General features: G+C 43.0%; 1 protein-coding gene across 5 annotated transcripts in view; it reads right to left on the minus strand.

The window, feature by feature from the left end:
• USO1 (USO1 vesicle transport factor) overlaps positions 1-14724 on the minus strand; it is a 47513-nt gene that overhangs the window by 1064 nt on the left and 31725 nt on the right. For all 5 annotated transcript variants that reach the window (XM_035136578.2, XM_035136580.2, XM_060282254.1 and 2 more), the window contains 9 exons: positions 13671-13789; positions 12399-12580; positions 11332-11453; positions 10647-10785; positions 8508-8671; positions 5501-5593; positions 2724-2813; positions 2319-2429; positions 799-1014 (listed from right to left, as the gene is read on the minus strand). In XM_035136578.2, the coding sequence (XP_034992469.1) occupies positions 799-1014; positions 2319-2429; positions 2724-2813; positions 5501-5593; positions 8508-8671; positions 10647-10785; positions 11332-11453; positions 12399-12580; positions 13671-13789 (1236 nt within the window). The remainder of the gene's footprint in view (positions 1-798; positions 1015-2318; positions 2430-2723; positions 2814-5500; positions 5594-8507; positions 8672-10646; positions 10786-11331; positions 11454-12398; positions 12581-13670; positions 13790-14724) is intronic.

The following is a 14724-nucleotide window of genomic DNA, read 5'->3' on the forward strand; positions in this document are numbered from 1 at the left end:
TCCATGTCCAATAATTAACTGGACAGCTTTTTTAAATGGCATTTTTAAAAAAACTGCATTAATTTTACTGGGGTGGTGGTGCTGTGCTTTTATTACGTATTTTGTGTTTTTATCTTGTATTTTTATGTTGTGGACCGTCCTGAGATCTATGGATGAAGGGTGATATACAAATTAAATACAAATAGTTTTAAACTGTAAATAAAATGTTTTGCAAAAACAAGGCGTTTACTAAAAACTGAAAACAGACATTAAAACTGCTTTTGACATAAATACTTGCAAAACCGTGGATGAGAAGAGGAGGATGAAGCGCCTCCTCTGAGATGGTTGGAGCCTATGTGCTACAGCACATGCATGCAGTACTAAAGAGAACAGTCAATGAAAATTGAAGCAGGACAGCCTTTATTCCAAATTAGTTAATCCAGAATACTTCTCGTCATCAGAGCAGCAAAAATGTTGCCAATCTACACCAAACCTTGGGCTGTTTGCTTTCCATGATTGGAAAAATGAAATGCTCAAACCTAATGAACGTTCATCTTACCCATGGGTAGGCAAACTAAGGCCTGGGGGCCGGATCCGGCCCAATCGCCTTCTAAATCCAGCCTGCGGATAGTCCGGGAATCAGTGTGTTTTTACATGAGTAGAATGTGTCTTTTTATTTAAAATGCATCTCTGGGTTATTTGTGGGACATAGGAATTCGTTCATTCCCCCCCCCCCAAATATAGTCCGGCCCCCCCACAAGGTCTGAGGGACAGTGGACCGGCCCCCTGCTGAAAAAGTTTGCTGACCCCTGATCTTACCGATTCTCCAAGCTCCTTGAGTTTATCCTTTAATGCAATTATTTTCTGATCCTGATCAGCCAGGAGCACCAGGAGATCGTCCTGTTCTTTCTTAGATTCTGCGACTTCTTTCTGTAGCTTGCTTTTCTCGTTTTGCAAAATAGCCACTGTACTGTTGGATGAGTCCAGCTGCTGTTTCAGTGACGCCTTTTCGTCCCCGTGGGCCGCAATTTCATTCTGGCAGGAGAGGGAAGGGGAAAATATTAGCATGCATCACTGCTAAAATTGCTAACGCCACGCAGCTGATACCAAAACACTACAGTATATTCCTGCGTATAAGACTACTTTTTAACCCAGGAAAATCTTGTCAAAAGTCAGGGGTCGTCTTATACGCTGGGTCGTATTTCTTATACAGTGAGTATATCCCAAACTCTATATTTTAACTGGAAAAGTTGGGGGTCGTCTTATACGCCCAGTCATCTTATACGCCGGAATATACTACTTTAATATGAAAGCTATCCTGGATGTCCCAAAAAAGGGCTTTTTAAAATAAAAGTGACCCACTGTAATCAGTCTCCTGACTTTCCTTCCCTCCGTGCTCAATCCATATGGACAATAAAAGGAGCTAAATGGACACAGATTTCCCACGTTGGGAACCACGGAACCAGAGGAAGGTTGGTGTTTGAAGATAATGTGCCCTTACTACAGTGGTACCTCAACTTACGAACGACTCGACAACCGAATTTTCCGACTTGCGAATGGGGCAAATGGCCGCACGCTTACGATTTTTTTGACATCCGAATGGAAACTGCAGCAGTTTTAGATAGGGTTTTTTTGACTTACGAATTTTTAGATGGGGTTGCTTCGACTTATGAATCTTTCCGTTTCCAATGCATTCCTATGGGAAATCGCGTTTCCAATGGCGCTTTTCGACTTACGGATTTTTCGACCTACAAAGGTCCCTTCGGAACGGATTAAATTCGTAAGTCGAGGCACCGCTGTATATCACCATGAAAAACGTGTGTTAGCCTTCCAAAATATTCCCTAAGGAACGCCAAAAATCCTTCAGTAGTAAAGTTACACTTTACCAGTTTATTTTGACACCTCTATGGTAACTAATTATTCTAAGCAAAAGAACTTGGTAAGGCGGTCCTGCTGTCTCCAGCTAAGGGGTCTCCCAGCAGTGGGCAGAGATTTGTTTAATCGAGGTGTTGAACTTGGGGATCTCATGCAAGTGTTCTACCAGTGAGCTATGGCTCTTGAAAATCAAGTATCTCAGGGTGATTATACAATCCACTGAATGTGAACACGCAGGTCCCGCTTACTAAAAACAATGCCCTCCCAGGAAATAATTCGTTGGGTGAGCATTTGCATAATGAGTCCACGATTTCCATTCTTTCCTATGGGAACATTTCTAATTTGTGATATCTGCCCCTCCCCCACCCCAATGTTGAGTTGAGCAAGGATGAAGCCACCAGTTCAGCAAATCTTAACTGAACACTTAAATTAAAAACGTAGTATTTTTTAATTAGGAAACAAACCTTTAGTTCTTTATTCTCTTGCAAGAGCGCCGAGAGCCTTCTTTCCAAGTCAGCTGTCTTTGCTACCATAATGGTGCCATTGTCTCCTGATACAGGAACTGGGGTCACACTCTGCAAAACAAAGAACACTCAACAAGACTGACAGGGTGCAGGAGATATATTTGGTCCAACACCTGCAATGTGTTCTGTATGGCAAAGTACAGCTAACACAACAACAAATCAGGTAATCTGTGTGAACGTGGGCCACTAGAGCTTATGTGGTACTGTATAAGAACAGACTATCAGACTATGTCTATTTATGGATTATGCTGGACAGTTGAAGGAGGCAAGAGGACTACTACTGTTTCTTACATCCCATAGAAACAATACAAGGACAAAAAGATGAGAGTGAAAGTCTTATATTACCAGTTTTTGAAGCAGTTCTTGCTTTTCACTCTGAAGTTTAATAATGTCGGTGGACTGCGACTGGGTTTGGGCCCTCAGGGTTTCAACTTCCTGTGAAGGGGAAAAATAAATAAATAAATAAATAAATAAATAAATAATAAATTATGCTGCTAAGATAACAGCATTGTTTTCAAACAGAAGCAGGAAATGGAGCCAACGGGGCGAATTTTCCAGAGGTTTGGAGAGCATCATCAATGCCCACAACTCATTTTCATCAGACACCAGGGCAGCTGCTGATGCTGTGAACTGGTGTCCGAGACGCTTGATAGAGGTTTAATCCAGATCAAGGTACTCCTGGTCAAGAGAGCGTGGTGCTGAAATAGGGATCCAGCCTGTTTTGGATGGGGTTGCGCTCCCCTTAAAAAAGCAAGCTTGCCGGTTTTTTTGGGGGGGGGGGGCTCTTGGATTCGGCTTTGCAACTGGATGTCCAAATAGTGGTTGTGGTCAGAGATGCTGTCAGGTGTCAGAGGATCGAACCCCCACGTTAGGTTGCCAGGAATGGATAAGACAGGGAAAGTTCTTACCGTGCTTTTTATTCAATATTTACAGAGAGAGACTTGGAATAATGGCATTGCTCCAAGTAAAGCTCCACCCACCCCCGTCTTTCCCACTTCTTTGTCATTGCTACGGATGCTGGAAAGTGCCCTCTGCCTTTGAACTCTTTGCTCTACTACTTTCAAGGCTCGCCAGGTTCTGGGAGAGGGGTGGGTCTGGAATGCTTTCTAAAGACACTGTTTCCATCAGCTGTCACCCTCCTGGTGCTTCCTCTTCCTCCTTCTCCTCCTCTCCCATTATTTCCCAGCTTTCTCCCTCATCTTCCTCTGAGCTATGACCACCCTCAAACCCCCGTTGTAATTCTGAACTGTCTTCTTCTTCTCTGGAAGGGTCAGGCTGGAGAGGCCGTCTCCACCATTCCTCCTCTGCCCAGTCCCCGACAGATGCCTTTGCTCAGCCTAAGCTGGTCCACTTAGCTGCAGTTGCTCCGGGGAAATTCAGACTTGGTCATGGTAACGCATACCTTAGTTACAACTACACTAGTCGCGAACGACTCTGGGGTTGCGGCGCTCATCTCGCTTTACTGGCCAAGAGAGCCAGCGTTTGTCTGCAGACAGTTTTTCTGGGTCATGTGGCTAGCATGACAAAGCCGCTTCTGGCGAACCAGAGCAGCGCACGGAAATACCGTTTACTTTCCCGCCGGAGTGGTACCTATTTATCTACTTGCACTTCGACGTGCTTTCGAACTGCTAGGCTGGCAGGAGCAGGGACCGAGCAATGGGAGCTCAATCTGTCGTGGGGATTCGAACCACCGACCTTCCTATCAGCAAGCCCAAGAGGCTCAGTGGTTTAGACCACAGCTGTGCCGCTTGGCTTGCCACTTGGAAGGTCGGTGGTTCGAATCCCATTTTGAGTTTATTACAGTAATCGAATGTAGATGTAGGGGACGCGGGTGTGGGCACACTGTAATGAACTCAAAAGGCGACTACCCTTCAGCAGTGTTTGGAAACTTCCATTGATACAGTCGCAGCAGCATGGATGCTAGTGAGTGCTCACTCAGAGTATCATGAAATTCCCTCCATTTCCAATGTTTTGGCATGCTCCGTTGCTATGCAGCCAAAATGGTGCCATGCATGCACACCAGGGAGGTATAAGTAGGTTCCTAAATGATAAGCACTGCTTCCAACGACCCGAAGGGTGGAATTATCCCCCTACTGTGAGAGAGAATGGCTAAATAAAGACAGCAATGAACTTCTATTACATATGTGACTCGGACCGTTGCACTGGATAGGGGCCTCTTTATGGCTTTCCGTCCTCTCCAAAGCTTTCCTAATGGAGGAAGCACAAGGTGTTGCTTCCCACAAGCTTCCTGACCTCTGCAGGTCAGCTGCCTTCTTGTTGCATATTCGGCTGGGCAATTAAGGCTTGTGACAAAAACGTAACAAAGGTAAGCCTGGCTCTCTTCCCATCCTAATTACCTCATCCAGGGGAAAGGGGCAAAACCATGGGTAGGCAAACTAAGGCCCAGGGTCTGGATCCAGCCCAATCACCTTCTCAATCCGGCCCGCGGATGGTCCAGGAATCAGCGTGTTTTTACATGAGTAGAATGTGTCCTTTTATTTAAAATGCATCTCTGGGTTATTTGTGGGGCCTGCCTGGTGTTTTTACATGAGTAGAATGTGTCCTTTTATTTAAAATGCATCTCTGGGTTATTTGTGGGGCCTGCCAGGGGTTTTTACATGAGTAGAATGTGTCCTTTTATTTAAAATGCATCTCTGGGTTATTTGTGGGGCCTGCCTGGGGTTTTTACATGAGTAGAATGTGTCCTTTTATTTAAAATGCATCTCTGGGTTATTTTGGGGGCATAAGAATTCATTCATCCTCCCCCGCCAAAAAAATATATAGTCTAGGCCCCCACAAGGTCTGAGGGAGAATGGACCGGCCCCCTGCTGAAAAGTTTGCTGACCCCTGAGCAAAACAAAATGTGCTGCTAAAAGCCCTAAATCTCAAGAGAAGGGCCTTTAAATTAGCCATGTTGAAGAGCAGGGCTAGGAACTATTGGGGGGGGGAGAGGGTGGACACCCCTCCCACCAGAAATAACAAGCTCAGAAAAAAGAGATTTATATAATCCTACTTTTCGATCAGGTAAGGATACTTTCACAGATTGCAACTGGGGAGGAACCATGTTCTCAAACAGCAGCAGTCACGACAAAATATCTTATGGAAGCAACAGGAATTCTTACTTTATATAGTTCTGTGTCAACCTCTGGGCCACTCGGTTTGTTCGTTTGCGAAGACTGCTCTGTTGTTGTTCCTCCTGCTGCAGGCGAAAGCTTCTGCAAATATCAGATATTAACGAAGGAAATATTTATGTTAAAAGGATAAGGATTTTTTAACAAAGCACTTGCATAAATAGCATCCTGAGAAACTCAAACTTTTTCTTTTTCTTTTTAAAAAGTAAGCCCTTTTGGCTTCAGTTATAGGCTGTCAAGTTTGTGGCAGTGCCTGATGGCGTCTTTGAAACAAGAAGATACTCTGCAGCATTTTCAGTGATCAGAAGGATTCAGGATGTAGTATAGACCATTGCCACTCTGCCCACAAACAGCAGATACAAAATATGCAATATAATCAAACTGCCATACATGGCATGGAACTCAATTTTCCATGCAGGTGTTGGTGTTGATAGTTGTTGTTGTTGTTGTTGTTGTTGTTGTTGTTGTTATGTCAGCTCTGGTATAGGGGTATTTAAAACCAAAATAAGAGGAAGGAATAATGCCTCTTCCATCCTGATCCACTACTTGACAGTTTGCCAATGAACAAGCAGTACTGCAGACTTTACATATTGTTTGTGACTACACTGCTTCCATTATTTAACAACTGTTCAGAGAAATGCTGCAACTAATCCAGGGGCGTAGCCAGGATCAAAACTAGGGGGGGGGCAAGCCATGGTCGTTCAGGGGCGGGGCCAAGGCACGGAAGGGGAGGGGCCATGAAGTGGGCGGGGCTAAAGGGCCAGCGGGCCTGATGACATCGTGGCAGTGGCAGCAGCGGCCACCTTGTGCTTCTGGGGCTGGCAGCGTTGGCGGCTACCCTGCTTGGCTGGAGAGGACGGGAGGGTCGGGCAGGCGAGAGGGGGTGGCAGGGCGGGCGAGGGCGAGGCAAGACACGGCCGCAGCCACGACGGCTCTGAGGCGTTGCTGCATATCAGCATATTTCAACCATGGTTCAAGCCCCACCTTAGGAAAAAAATCCTGCATTGCAGGGGGTTGGACTAGATGACCCTTGTGGTCCCTTCCGACTACAATTCTATGATTCTATTGATATATTACCATAGCATATGCATCGTTCTGCTTTCTTGAATTGTCCTACTCCTAGGCATAGCATCCAACTCCTAGAGGCCTAGGTGCCCCCCCCCCAATTACTGGTAAATACCGTATTTGAAAGAGTCATCCCCCCATGTTGATGGGCTTTCTATGTGGGGCTTATCTGCCCCCCCCCCGGTATTTTATTAAGGATGGAAGAGGGAGGGAAGGAAGGAAGAAATAGAGAGAGGGATAACTCATATTTGTGGGTGCCTCTGGGTGACGCTGTGATGCTGGAACTCTGCATGTACAGGAGCCTTGTAAGCAGCTTTCTCTCTGCTTGATTTACAGCAGGCACGTCCAACAGGTAGATTGTGATCTACCAGTAGATCACTGGATGTCTGTGGTAGATCACTGGTAGGTCACTGGCACCTCTAAAAAAAGCTCATCCAAAATTTTCCTCCTCCCTCAAAAAAGTTGAACTATGACCTGAAGCCCTAAACAAAAATGGGCCTCCCTCCCTCCTAAAAGAAGCTCAACAAGTTTGACCTAAACCCCCCAAAACAGGGCTTCCCTTCCTTTAAAAAAAACTCAACAGCTTTGACCTGAACCCCCCAAAAGGGGGTAGATCACCCCCAGTTTTAAACTCTGAGTAGATCAGAGTCTCTTGGGAGGTGGCCACCCCTGATTTACAGTATACAGATGCAGGAGGAGGGGCAGACTGGAACACCAATGCTTTTTATAAACATCACTGTCAAAGCTACAGCCTCCCCCCTTTCTTATTCACTTCTTTTTAGCCTTGCAGAGCCACCTTAGTCAAATTGAATCCTCTGAGTCTGCACCCTCATTAAATCGCCAATAGAACTCTTAATGCTCCTGAATGCTCATTAACAACTCCCACTTAAGAACAATAGGGTGAAATGGTCAGCTATCGAATCTTGCCTGGGGATATATGCTCCATAGTCTTAACTGCTTAACTACTGGTAGCCACTTTGCTTTATTTATTTGATGTGTTTTTGTTACTGCTATGTCCCCCCCCCCCAGCAAGCGGAGACTTAGCTGCTCTTGCTAAAGCAAAGCCCTTTCCACTTCAGTTTTTGGAGGGGAAAAGTGCTGGTTATGGTCTGTAAAATACATTAATTTTTTTGCTTCTGGGGGGGGGCAGCTGCCCCCTCCTGCCTACGCCCATGAACTAATCAGTGACTATAATTATAAAGTTGGAAGCATTTACTATGTGTGTCTCCTTACAATTCAGACATTGGGACTCATAAGATTATTAGGTCAGCATATCTATTTTAGCCTTGTGAGTACATATGTATAGAAGCCACTTACATTAGTGGACTGATTTTTTAAAATAAAAATAACCTTCAATAATGGCTGTGAACAACCAACAGGTTTTGATAGCATTTAAAACAACAGAGAATTGTATGTCTCAGCAGTTAAGATCTGCCAGAGTCCCATCTGAAGACCACTTTTGGAGATTAGGATATTTATAGCAGTGGTACCCAAACTATGGACTAAACATGCATGCTTTACTATTTTTTAGGCAGTTGATGAAATCTGTCTCAATTCTCTTTTGCCTTTAACAAAATAGCTTTCAAAAACATCCAAAGCCCATTTAAAGGCATTTCTTTGTACTGGTGTTTCGAGGTGGTTTTATCAGCTGTTTTTATTTTTACCTTTTGTTATTGCATTACGATGGGATAAAAGTCTTACAAACAAACATATCCATACTGCAAGTCACGTTCCTTCCCATTAGCCACTCTGTTCAACTGAGGAACAAAAAGTGACAAGGGGACCAATGTCTTCTTCCCCTGGTATCAGGAACTTGCCTGCCTTCTGATCTGGGAGCAAGAAAACAAGCCTTTTCCGATCATCATTTTACCCTGGAAAAGGTAGGACTGGAATTTTCATATCAGGTCTCAACAGCCGACACTCATGTACTCACCAAGGTTTCAATCAAAGAGTCTCGTTCCTTCAGTTGTTCCTGCAACAGTTCAAGCTTGTGTTTCCATTCTTCTATCTCCCCTTGCAATTTGCTGATTTCTTCCGGCTGAACGCCATTCATTTGAGCCACATCGCCATGGGAACTATGATGCTGGTTGTCTTTTCCTATTAGTCAGATTTGAAAATGACCCTTTTGTAGAGTTCCGGGACAGAAATTCCCACAAATATTTCCCATTCCCAAACTCATTAAAAACCTTTCCTTCCTTAGAAACGGTACTATGAGCTAGGTAAGGTAAAGGTAAAGGGACCCCTGACCATTAGGTCCAGTCGTGACCGACTCTGGGGTTGCGCGCTCATCTCGCATTATTGGCCGAGGGAGCTGGCGTACAGCTTCCAGGTCATGTGGCCAGCATGACAAAGCAGCACATGGAAACGCCGTTTACCTTCCCGCTGTAGCGGTTCCTATTTATCTACTTGCATTTTGACGTGCTTTCGAACTGCTAGGTTGGCAGGAGCTGGGAGCTCACCCCGTCATACAGATAATTATGTCTCACTGTCACTTAGTGTCAGAGTGGGCAGAGCGCGGAGAATTGGCTGCTGGCAGTCTTATCAAGAATGCTGGACTAAATGACCCTTAGTCTGATCCTGCATGGCACTTCTGCTCTTAAGCAACAGTATCACTGAGGATCCGTTGATACACATTCGTTTATTGATGCAATTTATATCCCACACTTTCAGTAAAACGTATTTCCAGTGTAGGATTAGTGATGCCTTAACTGTTAAGAGACCTTGAATATGTACTTTTTAAAAAGACACACACACACTGATGGGTTACAGGGAATATAGTGACAAAAAACCACATCTGCACAAGACTGGTGTCTGCACAGTCCTAGTTTCAGTTATTAGAATCAGTCACCAATAATGCTTTAAGGCACAGGTTCTACAAAGATTTCTGCATTTTCTTTGAGGGACATATAGATCATTTTGTATGCACACCATTTTTCTTCCAGTCAGGGGTCAGCAGTGTAGAAGTCTTCAGACTATGAAATATATCTATAATCATAGAAGACTTCTTCCCTACTAATTTCTACCTGGGGAGTCAATCAGGGATAATTTGAGGGGGGGGGGGGGACAGAAAGTTTACACAAACACAAAGAGATGTCTACTTATGTGCATTGTGCCAACTTCTTCCTAGCTTGGGACAAGTAGGGAAGAATAGTACCTGGACTCTGAAGTATGACTGGTACTGGCTATCCCTTTAGCCAACAAAAATATGCCACAAAGCCACACACACACCCTTCTTTTTTGCTGCACTTGAGATGTGAAAAAGCAGCATAGTGATTAAATCCTGCTGGGCTTTTTCTAACCACTATGGTTGTGCAAGAGCCAGACCCGATAAGATGAAGCTAAGCGTCCATTCAGTGGGTTATCTTTTGTGAACCCACTTTTGAATGCAGCGATTGCGGAAAAGGAAGAAATAAACTCAACCACACAGTTTTAATGCCAGTTCTGTGGGAGTAATGGATAGGATTCCAATGAAGTTCCAAGACCAGGATACCTGGCCATTCACTGCATCTTTTGTTCCTACAATTCCACCTTACTAACTCCTCTGCCTCAGCAGTGCAGGTTTTCACCGCTTTTCTCACCGACAGCTTTATTTGTCACCACTCCCAGTCCCTTGTCTTGTTTCAGTTTATAGGTCCCAGAAACCCAATATAAACTAGTACAGCGGTACCTCGACTTACGAACGACTTGACAACCGAATTTTTCGACTTACGAATGGGGAAAATGGCCGCACGCTTACGAATTTCTCGACATCCGAACGGAAACCGCGGCGGTTTTAGATAGAATTTTTTCGACTTACGAATTTTTAGATGGGGTTGCTTCGACTTACAAATTTTTCCATTTCCAATGCATTCCTATGGGAAATCGCGTTTCCAATGGCGCTTTTCGACTTACGATTTTTTCGACCTACGAAGGCGCCTTCGAAACGGATTAAATTCATAAGTCGAGGCACCACTGTACTAGTTTCACACATTTCCCAGGGCTGCTCAGACAATTTGCATCAAAGTGAAGTGAAAATGCGCCACAATCTGAATTTGACAGCAAAACCTATACAGGACACAGCTAGCAGTCATACCTAGCTGTACTTTAAGGAGATTGTATTGGTCCTTGTGTTGCTGAATCTGCGACATTTGCTGTGTGACTGTTGTCTGAAGCTGCTCATTTTGAACTTTTATAGATTCTACTTGTTTCTTCAATTCCTCAAGCTCCTGATCCTGGAAAATAAAACAAGAATCTACTTAATGGAATCTTGCATTCATTCTTTAATTCTGTCGATTGCTACTGTTATTTATTTTTTTTAAAAAAAAAATCACCACAAAAATTAAGCACCCATAGGCATTCACCTATAGACATTTGCAAAGGAACTGAGCTCTAACTGCTTATGCTTATACAGAATGCCACACAATGCCACTGGTCTAAAATAATGCATGCAAATGTCTGTGGTTTTGCATAGGGTGCTTGTGGGTGTAGTGGCCCTGTGCAATATCTTTTATAGTATAAGCAGTTAGTGCAACATTCCCGGATACAAACAAAACTGCCTATTCCCAGAATTTAGGGGAATCACAGGTGTCAGCGCACCCAGAGTGCAATGGATCAGTCCCACCCCAAAGCTGCGTTTCGTTGAGAGGCTCGCAAGTTCTAATAATATGTTTAAATAGCATGATTATGGTAATGGGTAGTTTGGCCCTAATATATACCACCTTAAGCAGATACAGGGCCCACTAGTGCTAAGATGAAGCTAAGATGTTTGGTTTTTTTACCTGAACTCTAATGATGCTTTTGTAGCGTGTCACTATGTTGTCGTGTTGTTCTAAGGACTTCTTCACTTCCTCTTCCTGTTTATCTTCTTCACTAGACTTATAAACTGCCTTTGTTATAATGCCTGTTTAAAAAAAATCACTTCTTTTATTACACATTCTAAGCCACATGGTTTTGAAGCAATCCCAATGCCTGTTCAGATATAGAAGTTTAACAGGAGTTAGCCATTTTAGGGATTCTATCATCGAAACAGCCATTCAAGATGCAATAAATGTGTTGTTGTAGTATGAAAAATCACTTGTGTAACCAAGCACTTCAGTAGATCAAGAGTATGACCTCTGTTGGGGTTCCCTCTTAGCATATTTTCTTAGCTCCCAATGGAATGCCTTTCCAACTGACATATTCCTGGTTTTTAAATCCAAGCCCCTCTATAAGATACTTCTGTTCGTTGTTGCTGTTCTCAACTGATCCTTGCTCACTTTCCCTTTTCTTGCTCCCTAGTGTGTTATCCATTTATCTATAGACTACAAGTCCACAGGCATGGTCCATCTTATTTTGCAAATCTTTGTACGGTGCATAGCAATTTTACTATTTAATAGATCAACTACAACCTTTACAGCAGATAATGTAGCCTAATTTTGTAAGAGCCAATCTACTAGCTGCCAGGAAAAAATGAATGAAAAACCACATTCTCAGATGCAGAATGGATCAGAACATGTTATCAAGAATTTCAGCAGGTAAGCCTCATTGTGCTGTAAACCAATTGCACCATCACCTTCTCACAAAAGTAAACACACACGATGCAGCAAACCCTCAAATATTAAGAAGCCAAATTAACTGGCCTTACAGCACACCGCAAACATAACAAACCTATTGTACTTCCTGTGTAAAATTGTTTGCCTCCAGCGTCATAACATGCTTTAGGGTTGCAGAAAATTAAAAACCTTGAAAGGTATAACTCAATTAACTTTACATCCAATTCTGAAAAGGAAAGGCTCTAAATCTTTCAAATCTAATTGTCTTAAGTAGTAAACACAAAACTCAAGAGAAGCGAAGTAACATGTCTCACCCTCTAGCTCCTTTACCAGTTTAGTAAATTCATGATCAAACATCATATGGTCCGGGCTAGAAAAGCTTGGCTGAGGTTTCTGAGCTGCTCGGGAATAGAATTCATGTTTGCTGATGAATCCCAATTTCTCAACAAAGTTTTCCTTGCCAATCCTCTTTTCTATCAGTTGCTTTAATTTCTCCCTGAGGGTGAGAGATGGATAGTGTAAAACCACTGTGAACTGCACAAAGATGCCCTCTTTTTCATTTCACCCCACCGGCCCACCGTAAGCAAATTCCTATTTAACAAATAAGTTATCTCAGTTATATCAAAGGCAACAGAGAGTAGCACAAAGTGGTAGAGACAGGTGTGCCCTCAGATTTGGCAGTGTGAATGGAGTGCAGAGGGCGAATTGGAGAACAGATGAGTTTACAAAACCGTAAAAGCACTATTTCAAGAGCTTGGAAATAATGAGCTGAAGAGAGACTACAGTTAAAATGAACAGGATTGGTTTTGCATTTCAATGTTGAGACCCAATATTCAGTCGTGTAAGAGAAATATGACTCATCATGCTAATGAACAACTTCCTAGCTGTTAATTATGGCGGAAAACATTTGACCCTACCAAAGTTTGTAATAATAAAATAAGTTTAAGTCTGTATCTAATTTTCTCTGGCTTAACCATATTGGGGTGTGTGTGTGTGTTAGATTAGATTAGAAAATTAGATACAGACTTAAACTTATTTTATTATTACAAACTTTGGTAGGGTCAAATGTTTTCCGCCATAATTAACAGCTAGGAAGTTGTTCATTAGCATGATGAGTCATATTTCTCTTACACGACTGAATGTTGGGTCTATTTCCTAGTCTTTGCCCTGAAAATTATATTAGAATAGACGAAGGGTCAGCAAACTTTTTCAGCAGGAGGCTGGTCCACTGTCCCCCAGACTTTGGGGGGGGGGGCGACTATATTTTGAAAAAATAATAAATGAACGAATTCCTATGCCCCACAAATTACCCAGAGATGCATTTTAAATAAAAGGACACATTCTACTCATGTAAAAATACAATGATTCCTGGACCGTCCGTGAGCCGGACTGAGAAGGCGATTGGGCCGCATCCGGCCCCTGGGCCTTAGGCTGCCTAACCATGGAATAGACTGACCACATTTGTAGGAAGAGGAATGAAACTGCACTCCCCCCCCCTTTTTTTTTACATAGGAGATACAGTACTTGGTATACCAGGAATTGTGGCCATGACACAAGTTTACTCTTCACCCTTTCCAAGTACTCACTTCTTATAATTCTCGAGTGAGTTGTCGTTGTAATAAATGGAAATTCCTAGTAAGAGAGCACACAACCCTTGGACTAAGTGCTCCTCTTCTCCAAGGTTTTCCGCTATCTGTCCTGTCAGCTAAAAAATTGAGTTAAGGATGTGTAGACATTTCATAGACAGGGCCATTCTAATTCTTGTACAATGCTTTTTTCCCTCTTTTACTAATACTAGCTTAATCAAGCACAAGTATATTTATTTGTACCGCACCTTTCCTCCCGAAGGAGCCCAGGGTGGCAAACCCTTCCACTGAAGCTTACAAGTGCACATTCAAAATTAAAATCCCTGTGAATTTATCTACGCATCCAAGCCTATACCTGTCAAAGACTCCTTAAGAAATTGACATAAACTTGTCAGTTTGCATTTCTTAGTGCAGAAAGTATTGATCTGATGTGTAGAGATCTTCCTTATTCTACTTAATTCAAGAGGGTTCTGGAAGCTTCTCTGTGTGAAAGAAGCAAGCAGAAGGTGCATGATATTTGGGTTATTCCCTCAGAGAAACAGAGTACAGCTGGTTTAAACTGGTTCTGTTATCTCTTTCTGTCAAGGTCCTGCTGACTATAAAGGATGGCCAGAAGGAGCCCAGGTTCCACACTTTCTCTTTCTATCTCTCTTCCTTCTGGTGTAGTGTTCTGTACATAGTATGCTTAGTGTTAAGGTTTAGACTTATTATAAGTTACTGTAAGTTAAGTCTGCAGGAACTGGATTTCTTATGAACAGTGCCAATCCTGAATGTATTGGATTTGTGACCATTATGCTAATTGGCCTTCAGTAGCAGTAAAGCTCTGCTGGATGAAATATAATTGCCTCTGGTCTATATTGGGGGGAATCCTGCAACGTGTTTTAAGTTTTTACTCTGCCAACTATATAATGGAATCTACTCTGGATCAATATGGAGTAGAATTTCAATGACAATACTTCCATCAGACAGGTGGTGCTTTGAAGTCCCAAAAGTCATCACCTTACATGGCTGTAATGCCAACACCAAATCAACACCTATCAACTTTAGCCTGTGA

This window comes from Zootoca vivipara, chromosome 13 (genome assembly GCF_963506605.1).
Source record: "Zootoca vivipara chromosome 13, rZooViv1.1, whole genome shotgun sequence".
NCBI lineage: Eukaryota > Metazoa > Chordata > Lepidosauria > Squamata > Lacertidae > Zootoca > Zootoca vivipara.